The sequence below is a fragment of the Athene cunicularia genome (assembly GCF_003259725.1).
Source record: "Athene cunicularia isolate RWA chromosome 4 unlocalized genomic scaffold, athCun1 chr4_part3, whole genome shotgun sequence".
In the NCBI taxonomy this organism is placed as follows: Eukaryota; Metazoa; Chordata; class Aves; order Strigiformes; family Strigidae; genus Athene; species Athene cunicularia.
In genome coordinates, this window is record NW_020799100.1 from 10,981,599 (window position 1) to 10,999,356 (window position 17,758).

The 17,758-nt window shown below is 50.1% G+C and overlaps 1 protein-coding gene across 1 annotated transcript; it reads right to left on the minus strand.

Moving 5' to 3' along the window:
* Positions 1-7,755: 7,755 nt before the first annotated feature.
* Positions 7,756-16,085, minus strand: AMER1 (APC membrane recruitment protein 1). The gene has a single exon (XM_026848728.1). The coding sequence runs from the start codon at positions 16,018-16,020 to the stop codon at positions 12,670-12,672; it is 3,351 nt and encodes a 1,116-aa protein (XP_026704529.1). The 5' UTR covers positions 16,021-16,085; the 3' UTR covers positions 7,756-12,669.
* Between the last annotated feature and the right edge of the window lie 1,673 nt (positions 16,086-17,758).

Here is a 17,758-nt window from a genome sequence, read left to right on the forward strand (position 1 = left end):
CCAGTGCCTGTAGCCCCCTCGCACACAGATGTCCTGTGTATTTGGGTGGCACCAAAGCCACCAAACCCCTCTGCAGTTCCCAGTCCCCTCCCCAGCCCTCCTTCAAAGTAAGACATAAACACCCAAGAAGATCCCAGGGCCCTTGGGGTTTTTTCCTCCTCTTTTTTTGTGGCTTTGATGAGGGACAGTGAAAATGCCGATGTGTGTGGCTTTGGGATGACAACAGCTTTTCAATAGCAGTGCGTGGCACTGGCACGCTCATCCCATGCATACGACGCATAGCCACTGCCACGTCCCCACCAGAGCAGGGCTCCTGATCTAAACCAGACATCTCAGTGGTCAAACCCCCTCCCTGCTCTCGTGTTTGTTCACTCGGTGGAAAAATAGGAGGAAAAAAAATAGGGAAAAATGGAGAAACCCATAAGGAAGCCCAGGTGGGGTGGAACAGACCCACACAGAGGTGGTCCTCTAGCCGACAGCACTGCAAAGCCCTCAGGTTTGTGTTCCTCCGGGGCGATGGAGCCTGGCTCTAGTGTTTTACAGGGCACCACATACCTCGCCATGGTGACTCAGAGCTGCTGATGCTGAAGGCTCAGGGGACCAAGGGAGGCCGGACCTGTGGAACAGTGAAGCAGAGCCCTCTCCAGCTCGTCCCCACGTTTCCCCCCACTGTGTCCCCAGAAAGCACCCCAAGCCCCCAGGCTGCCTTTGTGGCTTTCAGGAGGACTTTGGGGGAGACCCAGCTCAGCATCATTCCAGCCCAAAAACTGCAATAACTGAGCTCTCCCTTAGAGGTCAGCCCAGCATCAAAACTGCTCTAAAAATCTGCACAGGTGGATGTGATTCCTGAAAAGAGTGGAAATTTCGTTAAAAAGGCGCTTCAGGGGACAGTCCCCAATACCTGCAGCTCCTCACCTTGCTGTTGCCGAAGACTGCTGCCAAAAGCTGAGCTGCCCTGCCTGCTCTCTGGCTCCTTCCCAGGCACTGGCTGCTCCCAAACCCCTGTCTACCTCTGGTCAGGGGAGCCCCCTGCTAGGGGAAAGCCTGGCTAGCTCCAGCAGGTGGTTTTTGGGGAACAGGAGGACCAGAGGCTGGTCTTGCTGCTGCTGAGATATTTTCCATACCCAATATGGCTGGGACACCCGCTCGGCAGCCTTTCCTTTTGGCTTAAATTCCCTTCCATTCCTCTCCTTTCTAACACACAATACTCAAAATTACCCTACCCCCCCGCCCAAAAAATAGCCTTCAGTGACAGCTCATATGTCTGAAAGAAAATAACTTTTTTTTCCTCTTTCCCCAAACCCCTCTAGCATAAAACAGATTTCAAAACTGTACTAAGAATAGAAAGATTAAAATATTCTCTGACACAGAGCCCCAATTAGCAAGTGGCACCCAGGACCAGTGACCACACTGGAGATAGCAGCAGGACCTTGGAGCTGAGCCATGGCGGGGGACACAGAGCCCCGAGGTGATGCCAAAAGCTCCCAAACCTGGTTACTGCAGGGATGCTGGGTCATCACTCTGTACCCAGGACAGGAACCCCGGGACTGTCCCTGGCTGTGTTGATGCAGCGGGTGCTGACTCATGGCTCCATAACATCAGGCAGGATGGGGTGGGATATGATAAACTCCATTTGAGCTGGATGCCATGGGCATAGGGAAGAAATTAAATCAGCTGTCCCAGGAATGATAGCAAACCACTTGCAGGACCTTCGGTGGAGCAGAAGATGGAGACAGGTGCTGCCGCCAAGCTGCAGGTGACACAAAGGCCACCCCACCACTTCCCTTCAGACCAAAGGGATGTGTCCCTCATGGGTTGCTGCGAGGAGCTGCCTCAGGCTTTCTGGGGGCATCTGCAGCCCCTTGCCAGGGAGGGAGGTGACAGCCCCTCAACGTGGCCATTCTGCCCAAGGCAAACCAGTACCGTGTACCCCCAGCTTACCCACAGCTTGTCCCTCCTTTTTTTTTACTTACCAGAGCTCAAGTAAAGACTGAAAGTGCAAAATGAGAGTAACCCAAAAGAGGCAGCAGTAGAAACTAAGTAAAAATAACCCCACTTTTTCCTTTATTTAACCCAACAAAACGTGCAGAGCACGGGTGGATTTGAGGGTTTGGTGGCTCATTTGCAGATCCCTCATTTGGCAGTGGCCATCGCCAGGGAAGGAAAGGGGATTTAAAAAGAAAGCAAATACGTTGCTGCTGCTGCTGCTCGCTGCTCAGCCCAGGCAGGAGTTAAGGACCAGGATTAGCCTGGCGGGATGCCGGAGGAGCAGCTGGGGGGAAGCAGATGCTCATCCTGTGTGCAGGAGAGGAACGACAGAAGTTGCTAAAGCTCAACTTTACTCTCTCTGGAGGGAGATAAGAGACAGTCAGAGACTCAGGACCTTTCTCCAGCCTTCAGATCCAGGCTCAGGTCAGCAGCTCTGCCCTACACCTTTACAAACTGGGGCAGTTTCAGGAATAAAAGGGAGTGATGTTCAGAGCAGCTCTACACCACACCAAGTGATGCTCGGGGATGTGATTCAACCCTCTGCGATAAGATGGCAATTAAACAGCAACCGCTCATTCCCTGCAATGAGCCTGAAATGTCCCAAAGCACCCAGCCCCACTTCTCTTCAGCGTTGCCTGTTTCCAAGGCAAAACATTATTTTCCATTATTTTTTTCCATCTCTGCAGACATCACGGGGACACAGAGTGTTTAGCCTGCTTGAAATATTTTCTCCCATGATACTAATCATGTTAAGTAGGTCCTGTCTGAGCTGCAGATCCCTCCTCTGCCTGACCCCATCAGCTTTGTATGCCTTTGAAAAGGGATTTACCTCAACCAGTACTCGTCTGTCCTTTTACACCCTCAAAAGCAAAGAGTTCTGCTTAAAGTGAGGATTTAGAGAGATAAAGATAAAATGAAATATACAGCAAAGCTTGCTGGACTGAGTTGTGCAGCAGAAGCATCATCAGAAGAGCTTCATGGCCACAAATCCCCAACAATCGCCTTGATTAATGGGCTGGGTCATAATTATCACACCTGATTTAAGAAACAGGTCCAGGCTGTGCTTTGCCTGGCAGCCTGGTCCCAGCTAGCATCTCAGTGACATCCAGGGATGCCAGAGCCCAGGGACCTCTTCAGTGGTGCTGTGTCCCCAAAGGTCTCCCCAGCACCCATGTTATTGCTGAGCTGCATCCCCAAGCTCAAAGCCCTGGAGCATCACGGCTGCCCTACCTATCCCACCCCTTCTTCCACTAAGGTAAAGTTCACAATCTCTTTGTTGTTTGGGGTTTTTTAATTAGTATCCTCGGCTGAGACTACATTAAAATGATGTTCAGTCCCAGAAAGACCCACTTTGCTCTGGCCTCTGGGAAATGAGAGTCGAGAAGAAGCCTGCAAGTATTACAGATGCTCATGTCTTCCTTCATGGAGCAATGTTGTTGTGTCAGGGCTTTTTAAAATGCTTTGGAGAAAAGGGAAAAAAAAAAAACACTTCAAAGTGTGAAATACATTTGCATGATGACAACTGACTTCCAGTGTGTTTTCTTCAGTAGTGCCTTGTTTGCCGTGAATGAGTCGATTTGTATTTACTAGTAGGCAATTAAAGCTGAAGGTTTGAAGCATCCCTGGTGGGATGGACCAACCCAAGAGCAGATCACACCACCCTCCCCAGCAATGCTCTGCTACCACAGTCAAAGGCTTCTCCTGCTATGTGTGCAGCAGGAAAGCAGTGAGAGAAAGAGAAAGCAACACAAGTGAAATCCATCTCCTGCAGCATCCCTCTGCCAATCTGTGCCCTGGTGACTTCTAGCATCTCCTCCAGTACCCAGTCACCTATATCCATTGCTCTCCCAGTGAGCTGTTGTTCGCTGTGGGTGAAGCCAAGGGGAATATGCCTCAGGCACTTCTGACTGTGGTTTTAAACTCCTGCAGTCATAGGCATTGCCAGCAGTCCCCCAGATAACCCCAGTCCCTGCCAAGGACCCCCAGCCAGCACAGCAGGCTTTGCCATCACCCTTGGGAGAAAATGCTGCTGTAGCTTTAGCAGTCTCAGACCTCAAAAATGGGATCTGGAAAGGCAACCTGAGTGATTTGGGCAATATATTTTAAGCCAAGAAGCATGCAGGATGCAGGAAGGATGCTTGGAATAACAGCTGGATGGACTGCAAAGAGGATAGACAAGTTCATGACTCCAGAGGGAGAATTTGAAAACTGAGACAAGATTTGAGCTCATGACCCAGGAAACATCAAGTACCACCAGGCACACAACCCTCACCCCTGCCCATCCTTTCAACAGCCTTTTTTTCTCCTTTCTGGATGAGGTTTCCACCCTCAGTAGGGGAGAGCCCTTTGCAGCACTGACCTGGCTCCATGTTTCATTTTTCCCAGCTGATTAACTTTCAGACTTCTGTCCGTGTTTAAAATTAAGGAAAATAATTTGAGCTCATCAATCGGTGGCACCTGTCCTCTGCCCTTTCCCCTGTCTGTATTTTTTTCCCTCCTTAAATTCAATTGGGGATGATAAGGAGCTTCTTCCCCCAGAGAAGCACTGGGCTGGTGGCCTCTCCCTTGTGGTGGTGCCTCTCTGCTTGTTGTCAGAGGTGGCCTCAGCTGCTGCCTGATGATGGGGAGGTCACACGAGCACATGATCCCATGGGATGGCTGTCAAGGACAGAGCAGGGATAGAGCTGCCCAAACCCCTGGCTCAAACCCCACTTCACCTTCTCCCTCAGCTCCTATTTCTCACAAAACCCACTAAAGCTACAATTGACATCAACTTTCCCTGGTAACATGGTCAAACCTCCTCCCTGGAACAAAGCAACAAAAACACCCTTGTTTAAACCCCAAACTTCACTCTGGCACTGCCAGAGGCTGCAACTATCTCAATCCAACCTGGGGAAAGCCTTTCCCTGTGGGCTGGCAGGTATTCCAAGCTGAAATGGAGCAGCTAGCCAGAAAATAAGTCTATGGGTGCTATAGCTATGGGGCAGGCTCCCCTGCCCCTACTGATGTCTGCAACAGCCCCCAGCATCTCCTCCAAGGCTGACAGTAAACAGTCCTTGAGCACATATTTCCCTTTCTCCATCAGGCTTAGGAAAAAAACCCCACACCCTTCAAGTAAGAAAAACATATTAATTCAGTTAAAATATGCCCTTTACTATGGACTGCGGGCAGTGTAGATGTGTTCACAGCACAAGGGGGGACACAGCTGTGGGGCAGCCCTGAACCATCACTGCTGCACCCAAAGGGAGATATTTGCTCTTAGCTGCTGAGAACGTTCTTTAGATATCTAAGCTCTAGCTACCTATTCAAGATCCTCTCCACAACCTTTTCTACACCTTTGTTACAGGAGAGTCGCTTTTAACACCTACCCATCCCACCACTAGTTCCCAGCTGCCTCCCATTAGAGGAATCAAGAATAAATAGGTGTAACCTGTGCAAAGCTGTGCATGGTCTGCTGGTGAGGTACCCTAAAGTTTTTCATCACCTACAGGCATCTACGGCAGGGTGAGACAGCAGATAGTGGCTGTGCCAAGCCTGGCACAGGGCAGTTTCTCCAATAATCGATGTTCAGCCCCAGATGGTGGTCCATGAGCAAAATTAGTGGCCATGATACAGCCTGTTTGCATCTAAAAGTAAAATACTGAAAGATTCAGTCTTGGCACAGGTATGTCCTCTGAGGTGCAACACTGGGGAAGGCACAGACAGCAGAGAGGAAGCTTTGAGTGGAGTGTTATAAGGAAAGTCAGTTTTCAGAGAGGATTGCTCCCATCTAAGGAGGTTTGGGGCAGCAAAAGGGCAGTGCAAGGAGGAGGAGAGGCAATACGCACCCCCAGTTGCTCACAAACCCTGAACCCCACAGCAGAGGTTTGCCCTTCCCTCCAGCATGATAGATGTCTGGGAATCTCCCAAGGATGGAGTCAGAAAGGACAAAGCCTCTCCAGGGCATCTGCCTTGCAGCTGGGTCTCATTCCATGGCTACTACAGACTCATTAATGTAGCTGTTCATCAGGCACTACAGATAATTACAGTTTTTTACAAATTCAGTTTTTGCCCAAGGAAGGTGGAAGGGGTATCAGGACTCTTCTGGGCCTTTCAATACATTTTGAAACTTTGGGAGATACCCAAGGAACACATAAAGCACCATCCGAGCTACTGCGGGGATCGAAGGTGAGCTCTGCGGTGGAGCTCGGAGCAGGCGGGGGGGAAGGATGCTCCTGGCACCTGCAGCAGCCTTACAGAGATACTCCCAGCACCGCCCCGGCAGAGCTGCAGCAGGGCCCTGGAGCACACAGAAAATGGAGAAGGTTCCATCATAAATAAAAGTGTTTGGCCAGGGCAAAAGCCCAGTCTCCCCCAGCTGCCTCACTGAAGCAGCTCTAACAGCAGTTGAGCCCCAGTCCAGTGTCTTACAACGCTGCCTGCCCCTCACCCTCCCTCTGGTCTGCACCCCAGGCTTTGCAGATTTTCAGAGAAAAGCTGATCTGTGGTGCATGGTGTTTGCTGTGAGCCTCTCCACTGCCTCATGAACAGCAGGAGAGGTCCCATACCCCCATACAAACATGAGGTGACACATCCCCATCGCTCCTGGGTCATCGTTTCTATTCACTCAGAATATTGCTTGGAGTTTTAGCAAATCTTATTTCAGCTTTCCTTCTGAAATCCAGCAATGAAATCACCCAGGCCAGGTGCTAAAGAGCAAGAGGAGGAGGGTGAAGCAGGACTAATGAAGAAAGATGAGTTTCTTTTAAACAGCTGCTGGAGCACAAGGAAGAGACGGTGCCTCGGCTCACCTCCTGCCCTGCCCCATCCCTCACTTAGCCACATGCTTCTTTGCCCTGGCTACACGCTTTTGAGCGCCTCATCACCCAAAGAAATGCCGGAGAGACCGTTAATTAAAACTGATTGGAGGGATAAGCTATTTATCAGCTATTAGCTGGGGGAAGATACAGTTCTCAGCAGTGCCCATGAGCATGTGCCTTTGCCCAGCGGTACTCCCAAAGCCCTGGAGGAGCAGGGTACACAGCTGCAGCAGAGACACAGCCCAGAGAAACTAATAAATCAGGAAACTATGCTACTAAATAATAATGCTGATAAATTGCCTTAGAAGTGCTTATTGCACAGTAAATACCCAAATTAAAGCCATGCCTTTAACCCCTTCTCTTCCATACCAAGGAACCTACCAGTGAGGCCAGCTGGGTATCACAAGGCAGGGGAGGAGGCAAAGCCATGACTGGTTTTCCAGGTCCCATGGATGCCACCGAAATTACTGTCATAATGAAATTTGCTGAATAGGAAGGAGCCTGATGAGCTCCAGCCTGGTTCGCTGATGTGTACCAGCTTACCTGTGGCTGCTGGCACCTTGCGAGGACAGACCCCGCCAGCGATGCTTCACTAATGCAGAGCCATGCAATCTCTGCTCCCCGTCACCCACATCAGCCCCGACTACTGCTAAAGCCCAGTGACAGCAGAGGACGAGAAGTGAAGTGGAAAAGTTTGACTCTGGGGGCTGGTGCCTTACATGATGGATATTTTCATTTAATGGCACAAGGTTTGGCCAAGGAGTGTGTTACAGACCAGCAGCGTGCTGTGCTCTCTAAAGCATCTCTTCTGTTCCCTTCTCCCACTGAAAAAGCCACTTCACTTGCAAATGATCAAGAGATAGGAGGGAAGGGAAAAGAAAAAGATTAAATCAAGCATAAAATAACCAGGAAAAGAACAAACCACAAGTGAAATTCAATGTTCTCTAAAAATCTGAAGTTTATTCATTAGAATTCAGTGAAAGGAACATTCATTTTAAAACACAATCAATACATTAAAAAGTTTAAAGGACTAGTAGCAATGAGACCAGAAAGAAAATAACAAAAATACCCAAAAATTCAGACAAGTCGGTCACTTGGGAGGAGCCGCCTCTGCTCCCAGGGCACCTGCAGACCAGTTCTGCAGCCTGCCCACAGCGGGATGGCAGAGGGGAAGCACAGGGCCACCTGCAACAAGGGCTAATTATTTTTTTTTTCTTTAGAACTGAGAGGCTCTTCTAGATTTCAATTTATCACTTCACCCAAGTGTATCTTCTAGGATGACTCAATGCCAGCAGGAAGAGCAGGTAGCCCAGCTGGAGAGGAGGAAGACACAAAATTAAGGGGCAGAGGGAATGTGAAATGTGGCGTGGGTCCAAACACCCCAGGAATGTTTGTGGAGCGACCTGCCCATCCAGTTCCCATGCTGGGAACGGGGGCAAACCCATTTAAGAAAAATTTTAAAAAGCACCATTAGGTGAAGAGCTATTTAATTAAAAGACACAAAAATCTATGCAGAGCCAAATGTCTCAGTGGCAACTGCCATCCCTGCTGGCACTGGCGGTGGGAGGAAAGAAGGGGAAAAAATTTGCTTTTGCCTGTAAAGTTTTAGCTTTCCAGCATTTAATTTTCTTTTTGCGCATCACTGTTTGACATTGTTCTCGTCTGCTCAATTAATCACCGTGGCCTTCTGCAGAGAAGTTATTTCAGCCCTTACACCCCGCACAGGGTTGCAAACTCTGCAGGGGCACAACTCCTACAGAGTCAAGCAAACAAAGCAGCATATTCATTCAACTAAATAAAAAACAAAAACAAGAAGAGCCACATTAACTAGTGTTGGGTCTTAGTTTACTAGAAGCTACCCTTGCATTTCTGATCCCAAAATTCAAGGCAGTATTATTCCAGGAAGATGCTTTACTGATGCTGGCAATGCAGGCGGCACAGAGTTGGAGCTCTCTAGCCTCCAGCCAAGCGCAACAGGAGAGGAGGAGAAAGCAAAAAACCCCCGGTAATCCCATGTGGACCCCAGGATTATTTAAATGCCAGTCCTCAGACACGGAGCAGGCAATTCTGCCCGCACAAGAGTGAAAGCTGAGCTCCCAGCCTGGCCAGGGAACACCAAAGGGAGAGGAAATTTGTCACCGGTTTCAAGAGCATTGCCACACACCAACCAACAGCATCTCCCACATGGGGATTTAAAAAAACCCCCAATTTTGGATAAAATAATTTAAGCACACAGAAGGGAAAGCCCCAGCTAAAATCTGCAGTTTTCTAATTTAAAGACAGTCAACAACATTTCTGGGGAGAAATCACCAAAGTCCACAAATTCAGATGAAAAACAAAACTTAAAAAAAAGAAATGACAGTTGATGAGTGTGACAAAGCACTATTAAAACAAAGACGTGTCAGCGGTGTGTGCAAAGAGCGAGCATGTGTATTGGTAACAGACCGGCTGCTGGGTTTCAGAGCTGGCCCTGGATATAAAGTGGAACAGCATGTTACAGGAGGGTACGAGGAAAGAGGTGGTTTCCTTGCATTGCACGGGCAGTGGCAGCAGCAGCAATAATTGCCTTTTCTCCATCGGAACAGTAAACCACACCACTTTAAAAGACAACGCGCACAAGTAAAAGTCCATAAAATTTCCCCGTGAATATAAAATGCAAAACTATACAAAAATAGATAAAATCGACCATTTTCTTATGTGTATAAAAGCAAACAAAAAAACCCCAAAGTCCCCAAAATGCAATACAGAATCACTTGGTAGACTGACCCGAACGTCAGTGGTTTCATCGCAAGTTAACAGCCATAATTCATCGCTCTGAGGCAAGGCCTTCCCTGGAAGGGACATATTCAGGCGAGTTCCTCCAGGGGAGTTTTTCCTTAATATCTTGGCAAGACAATCTGCTATTCCTGACTTTTATGACTTTTTTTTTTTGGTTTGGAAGCCCTTTTTCATAAAAAGCCTCAATTACCACTCTCAAATTTGAGTTCCTTAGGTAAGGCAGTATTTGACTAACGGCTTGATCCACATCAAGACCAGAAGATCTGTTCCTATTTATCCCAGGGCAGACAGTATTTTAGGAAGAACAATACATTAGGCAGTGAAATCCAATCTCTCTATGGCAGTGATAATTTACAGGATGAATTAGCTCACTGAAAATTTTTATTTCTTTGGGTTAATAGGGCAGAATACACCAATAATCCAGTAAATTAGCTCCAAAAATGCTTTTAGAAAACTCATTTTAAATCAATAGATATTTGCTTCATTTAGTTCACATTAAATTAAGAGGAGAAACCTTTGGTATAAAGTCAGATTATCAAGTCTTGGCTGTATTGCTTTCACACATTTGAGTCTAGAAGCTGTTTTCACTAAGCCTTTCCATTACGTACCTACAACCAAAAGAATTATTCCTAGAGACATGCATTTGCAACTGAACATTCATTTTAGCACCGAGACACTTTCATACCTCACCAAGACTGGCAAAGGCTGCACCATGTCTAAACAAAACACTACGCAAAAACCCCCTTAACCCACAAGATGCCTTTGGTGACACGCTAAAATAAAATAGTAATTAAGAAAACAGTCAGGGGCTGCTGCTCAGGACAAGCAATTACTGCGAATGCCTGTGTTCGTGACGACATCTCCAGTGTCACCAGCAGTACTTGCTTGTGGTTTTTATTTTGTGAGTGGCAGTGAGAGTGCAGTGACGAGACCTGACCCTGTCCTTACTCTGAGCAAGAGGGGAGCTGGTTCCAATTAGGCAATATTCACTAGCAGATGCTCACACACTGTGCTAACAAGGGGACACTGCACTCACACCTCAGAGGTGGGGGGACCCTTCACTGGCCAATCACATTCTCCTCCTCAGGTTGGGGATGCAGAGCAGAAGCAGCATCAAGGGCTAGGTTTGTCTCACAAAATCCTCTCTGGTTGCACAAAGGGACAGGAGAAATAAATGTGGCATGGCAGGTTCCTGCAATAACTCCCTGCAGGAGTACTGGTGGGAAAATACTGAAAAATTAAGGTTTAAGCCCATGGATACACAGATGGGTCTACTCTAGCCTCAGCAATCTGTTTAGGACAATAAAAAACCACGTTTAATTTGGACCGCAGGCAAGCAAACCCTGGCTTTGCCTTTCCCTGCTCCTTCACAGATAGATAAGGACGGGGTAGTACAGAGTCCTTTCTCAAAAAAGAAGTATCGGGACCTCATTTTGCTTGGGGGAGGCAGGGAAAACAAACCCAAACCAGCTGCTTGTGCCTGTAAATACAGTGATGCTGGGAGCTGCTGACGTTTCCAATGGGAGCCACATCCGTATGGGGCTGCAGGTCCAGAGAGCAGCAGGGGGGTTACCCACCGCGGGCAGGAGTCAGCAGGAAAAGCGAGTTAGGGCTGGGCAGAGCTGCCCCTTGCCTCACGCTTTGCTCCGGAGGTGGGAGAAAACTCTGATATTTTCAGTTCTTTTTTTTTTTTTTTTAGTTTTAATGCTACAAAGCTAAAAAAAAAAGCAGAAAAGGGGCAACTTGGGGTGGGGGGAACAAAAATCTTCCTCAGTAACTGAATTAAAATCAGAATACAGAGCTTGGACAGAAGATGGAAGAAGCTTTGTAAGTCACAGACAGGGAGGTTTGGTTTAGAGACAAGCGTGTTTGAGATACAGAGGACATGGGAGACACCTCGAGGACCAACGGCCCGAAATAGATGTTTCCAGGAGCTCGCACAACCTCCTCTGACAAAGTCAGTCTCCTTAGCTCATGTCCCTCCTCCACACTCTTTCAAAGAGGAAAAAGAAATCCAAAACGTGTAGCAACCTCCAGCTTTTTTGTTCCCTCCAGTTAGGAGGAAGAAGTTGTGAAGCCTAATTTAGGCTGCGTTACATCCTGTATTCCAATTAACAGAATACTTTCCTTGTATGAGTTTATGCAAAGAAAACAACTGTAAAATAATTTAGAAAAAAACAAAAAACAAAAAACAAAAACAACCCACAAAACTTCCTTTTGAAGAAAGCAAGAACATTGGCAACTTCACAGCTACCAGCACGATGCGAATTTAGCTTATTTCAAAGACCTCATCCATGTGCCCATGGCCTGGGAGAGACAAGGAGCATGGGACAAAGCACAGGAAAGGTGGTTTCAACCAGGAATTACACACTGTGAAGACAGACCACAACAAAGAAGGGACCGACACTTTGTTCTTAAAAGGGACACCATCAACAGCACATCTCTCCTAGCACAGTATCTCTGAGCAAAAAAACGAGACCTGGAAAACATTATCAGCACACACACAAAAGCTCCTGCTTTCCTGTGGGGCAAGGGAAAAAAAATAATAAATAAAAATGTTACTGCAAAGTTCCCCTTTCAGCTGACTTGCCTCCTGTCCTTGCTCTGGAAATAACCAGCATCCTTCCTCCCAGCCTTCCCAAACCAAGACTGAGATAGAAGACATTCAAAGTGAGTCTGAACCAAAACATTCCACTGAGAAGAGGAAGAAAAAACCCAATTTCTCTCACAAGTTTCCCCAAGGTTTGCTCCCCCAGCTCCAATCCTGCAGAAAAAAACCAAACCTGCCACATTAGCAATGGGTCCGCGTCCAGCGTGTATTCTAGCAGCAACGTGAGTGCGTGCCAGGTGCTGCTGCTGCACTTGGCATTCAAGAGCGTGGCAGCTCGCGCTGGAAAACAAGTGCGTCAGCATATGAACCCCGGAGGCAGCTCTGAACCCCGCCACAGCATCCGCAGCAGCGAGACCATGTACCATGGCCGCGGGAGAGAAGCTCATCCTTATCAGCCCAGGTCTAAATTCAAGTCACTCACAAATTGCTCGTTAATGTTTACTTTCTCCCTCCCTGCCCTTTGCAAACCTTTTCACATCCTTCCGGGAGCAGCTATTTGGCTTCGGTGACGCTCAGTGCCGTGCTCCGGCAGCCGGCGGGCAGCGCGTGCCCAGGGGGGGCTCTGCCTTTCAGGGGCTCTCCGCAGCACTCCGGGCTCTTTACCGTGTCGGTGCTGCCGTTGGGATGCTGAGGCACACCCTGGGCGATGCCGACGGGCTTGCACTTAGCGCGTTTCTCCGGAGAGCAAGAGAAACTAAAGCTTGGGAGCAGCTCGGGCTCTGTTTCTCCCACGGGTAACAAGTGGGCCAGCTTTTTAGCAGTGACTTCTCCCTGGTACCTGTAGGGACCGGCTGCCTCCCGGAATCGCCTCGTGTCGGTCTGCAGAGGTAAATTGGAGGGCCTGAGCGGGTGCCTGTTCAGCTCTGGTTCTTGGGGCCGCCTGTCTGGAGTCTCTCCAGCAACATTCTGGGAAAGAGACAGGAAAGGGGACACGGTGCCTGACTGCTCTGACGGCTCCCAGGCACTCTCCATCGCGGCAGCGGGAGCGAAACCCCAGTGCTTGACTCCCCCGACAGCTGTGTCGGTGTCATGCTGGATGGGCTGCAAGCCCAGCCAGTTCAACCCACCATCAGGAGCCACCAGCTCGCCCTCCTCCTTGCTCCTGCTCCTCCTTGCTCCACCCAAGTCCTTTTTGCCACCCTCCCGCTTTGACCAGAGCTGGCCTGGCTGAAGGCCGCCCTTGGCAACCTGCAAGTCGGCAAGCTGAAACTCCAGGCTCTCCGTGTCAAGTGACCGGCTCCTCCGGGCGACGGAGAGTGGTGCTGGCATGGAGGGGCTCAGCCCGTGGAGGCGGAGGTGGCGGGGCAGGCTGGCAACACCCCAGTTGCAGCTCTGGAAGGAGCCTGGGGAGTACCCTGGAGACATTCTCTCGTCACATTCAGCCAACGACTCTTTCTGTCCATAGCCATCATCAAAGGCCTCAGCAATGTCCTCGCCAGCATTCATCTCAGGATGCTGCTCACATTCCCCTTCTCCTTCCTGCTCCACGTCAACAACATCAAAGGTGACCATGGTGGGGAGGGCAGGGAGGTTCTGGGTGAAGGAAGAGCCAGAGGCAGAGCTCCCCAGGCTTTCGGAGAGGCTGGAGAAGAGAGTCCCGCTGCTGGCGAACTCCACCAGTGCTTGCGAGAAGCTCACAGCATGCTCGGGCTCGGGCTCGCTGCCCACCTGGGGCTTGCCAGGGGTGGTCTCCACTCCACCGGCACGCTCATGCTCTGGGAGTCCATAGCTAGGGAACATCCCTGCTTTGGCTGGGGCTACACCACTGTGGATGGAGCCCCCAAACAACCCACAATCCAGGTCCGAATCGAACCCCGAGTTGTTTTTTGCGAGCTGAATAAGGCAACTTCCTTGGGCTTTTTGGCCGTTGTAACAGTTTTCTGGACACAGAGTCCCTGGAAAATCCCTCCACTCTGGATTTTCAGCTCTAGCCACCAAAACCCCACTATTCACACCCCTGTTTGGGGCATGTGAGGCCACCTGCTCATTACCAAGGCCACTCTGATTCTTGCCAATTGAGCTGGCTGCTCTAGTTTTACATTCAATGCACTGCTTTTCCCGGGGACACTTCTCCTTGCTGGGAACATCAAGTCGTTTCAATACCGGTTCCCTCTGCAGCTCCCAGTACAGCAGCTCTTTCTGAATGGCTGCTAGTCGCTCTTCTTCTGTTTCCATCACCCCTCTTTTCTGATCCATCATCTGGATCAGGGTCTTCTCAGCAGGGAGGCAGAAGTCCAAGAAGTAGCTGAAGATCCCTGGGCGTGAGACTTTGCTCTCAAACAGGGACTCCTCCCCATGAGAGGGACTCATTAGAGCATCAAATTCATAAAGTGCATCACCGCTGTAACTGTCTCTGGGAAGACGGTCTTTCTTGATCTCACCGAGCCCATCTCCGGCTTCATCCTCTGGCCCTGGTGTGGTAGAGTCATAATAACCCTCATCGCTATTAGGGGCAGACTCTTGCTGGTCACTCTGTGGTGTCAGGAGGTCAATGCCATCCATCACATCCCCCACGTAGTGGTGGGCTTCTGCCTTGTGCAAGGCATGGGTCTCCAAATTGCTACTTGACACCTGGGCTCCATAGTTCCTGTCCTCTGCTGCGCTGCTGTTCCATATCTGGTGGAGGTACTCCTCTGCCTCCTCAGGTATGGCCATCTCCTCCCCACCGCCCTGGTAGGTGACCAGGCAGGAGCTCCGTTTAGTAGCATCTCTGCTGCGCTCCACAGAGATGGTGCTCTCAGCGATGTCAGGCTCAGCAATGTCATCTCCACACCCTGTCAGGGAATCGAAGCTCTTCAGGGAAGTGACATCTCCTAACATGATGCTTAGCAGGTCCCCAGAGTGTAGGCAGGGAGGGTCATTGTCCATGAAGTCCGGATGAAAGGCCAGAAGCAGATTGCCATGGTCAAACTCTGTGCAGTCAACAGCATCAGCTTCTGATTTTGTATCCAGAAGGTCTCTCTTCCCCGGCATTGCCACCGCATCACCCTCAGAGCTGCCTTCATCAGCTGTGAGACAGCGGGGCTCGGCACCCTCACTACAGTTGGCAGCTGTGCCTACTGAGTGGTCATCCTCCAAGCTCCCCGGGCAGGCCACGGCAAGAGGGACAGGCCCCAGTCCCCTTCCCTCCATGGCCCCTTGGCTCTCCATTCCCACCCCAGGAGTCTTGCTGGTCTCCTCTGAATCCCCGGTCCACTCGGGGAGCTCTGCTTTCTCACACTCGGTAACCTTGCTCTTCCGGTGACGCCGGATACTGTTAAAAAATCCTTTCAGGCCTTTTTTGGGTCTGGGAAAGGAGGACTTATCTCCATTGGGCTTTTTCTCACAGCCCTCAATACTCCCAGGTGGAGAGCTGTCCTGCTGACTGAAATCAAACTTGGCGCTGGTGTCTATGGCCAAGTGAGCGCTTTGGGAGCTCGGCAAAGGGCAAGGATGCGAGTCCCTGCTCCCCTCAGAAGGGCTTTCCAGCTGCACCCCACTGCCCTTGTCATATGCAGCACCACTGAGCCCATCATGGGTCTTGCATTTAATGAGGCCCTTTTTAGAGGCTACTTTCCCCTGGCCTTTGCTTCTGCCTCCAAAGAAACTGGGCAGCGTACAGATGCTCCTCTTCCCTCCGAACAGTTTGAAAGCTGTTTTCTTCAGCTTGCCAGGGGGTGGCTGAGGTTGCTGTGGCTCCGCAGGCACGACAGAGGCATTGCCTGGCTCAGGCAGCCGGTCCCCGTTCTCCTCCCACCGCTGGTCGCTTCCCTCCCGCTGCCCACAGACCACCGACTGAGACCTGGTCCGGGCAGGCTCCTCCGTGCAGCCCGTTTCCATGGTAGCTGGTCGGTTTGGGTGCATCTAGCTGGAAATGATGGCTTTGGTAGCAGAGTCCTCTTTTGGGCACAGAGATCGAAACACGACAGCTGATCTAGAGCAAAGAGAAATGGGAGAGAGGTGAGGAGATGGCAGCAGACGGCACAAAGCCAGAGGCATAGGTGTCACGAGGCGAAGAGCTTTGTCGCCAGCTGGAACTGGAGCTGCAAAAGCCTCTGACAGCCACTCAGCTCCCTCTGCTCCTTAAAGCCAGGTACAAAAACATCGCAATGCTTAAATTTACCAGTTTGCAAGTGCAGGAAAACCACGTGTCTCCATTCAGCAGCATCCCAGCTGCACAGGGACAGGCAGAACCCTTTGGCTTCCTGGCCTTTTTGCCACTGGGGCGACCAGGTTCAGTTACCAGCCACCTTTCAGTGGGGAAACAGGCTGCTCCAGCAAGGAGGGCGACTGACACCCACCAAACCCACTTCCAGCTCTCCCAGAAACAGCACCAGGTATTGACCATTTTGACAGAGAAACAAATCAGGATGCAGCCCTTACGCTAAACACATATCCAGAAAGAAAGCTGTTTACTATATATATATTTTTTAAGGAAATTTCAGTTGTTTTTAAAATCACCTATCCAGCAAGAATCGTGTTAAAAAGATTATCCACTATGAACCACCCTGACCAGATTATCTCAGAAGCACAAAGGTAGGTTTTAAATTTGATCCTAGACTGATGTCAGTAACAAAATAACTAAAATAAAGTTTTTTGCAGAGCTGAGGTTGGAGAAATTAAATGCAATAAAAACTGTAACACACTGCCAAGCTGTAAAGCCCAAGGCTTAAGTCTTACTGGTGTGAGGCTGGTGAAACTTTCTGTGGTGTTTAGCCAGAGATGGCAAATTAAAAATACACCCAAATGATGGCCTCTAGCTCCTGCAACCCAACAGAAAACCTGGAATCTAAATTTTTTTTTTTTTTACTCGTGTGGGGAAGAATGCAGTGTTGCTTTGCCTCTATAACTAATGATAACCCCTGGCGTTCACCTGGCAGGCAAACCCCCCTTCCCACTGGCAAACCGGGCTTTTCCAGGTCAGCCCAAGAGGCTTTCTGGAGTCCTAGATGCCCCCAAAGACTCTCTGGAGCACTGGTGGGTTTTCTCTGGAGCCTTTCTGCAGGGATCTGGTTAGGTAGGCCTGAAAGAAAATCATACACATGCATCTGTAGACGCAGACTGCTTAAGAAGTAGAGGGGGGGGTTGAAATGAAACGGGAACAAGATTTCCAAAATTCAATTTGAAAATTATTTCGCTCTGGCTCCGCATCAGCGCTGGCATCAACAGACACAGCTATTTATAGAAGCCAGTAAAATAAAGCCACCAAGGGCAAACACCACTGCCAATAAAATCTGAAAACAGCGTTTTAAAAAACAAAAAACCCCAGCACAATAAGGAAAGGCAGCGCTTCATCCACGCCCGGCTTCCCGGGGCGGCCAAGGGCAGACCGGGGGATGCTGGGGGAAGCGGCCGGTCCCGCCGCCAGCCCTCGGGATGGGAAGGAGTAGGCACGTCCAGAGGGGAGCTGCTGGCCCTGGAAGGGACCCCACGGCCCGGGCCGCCGCCCGGCCAGAGGAAAGGCGGCAGAGGCCACGGCTCTTCCCCTCCTCGGCGCTCGCCTTTCGCTCTGCCGGGCTCGCCGAAGTTTGGCGAGCATCCACGATACCGCGCGGCCACCTCGGCGCTACGGGAGGCCACCGGAGAGGGAGGGGCCCAGCCC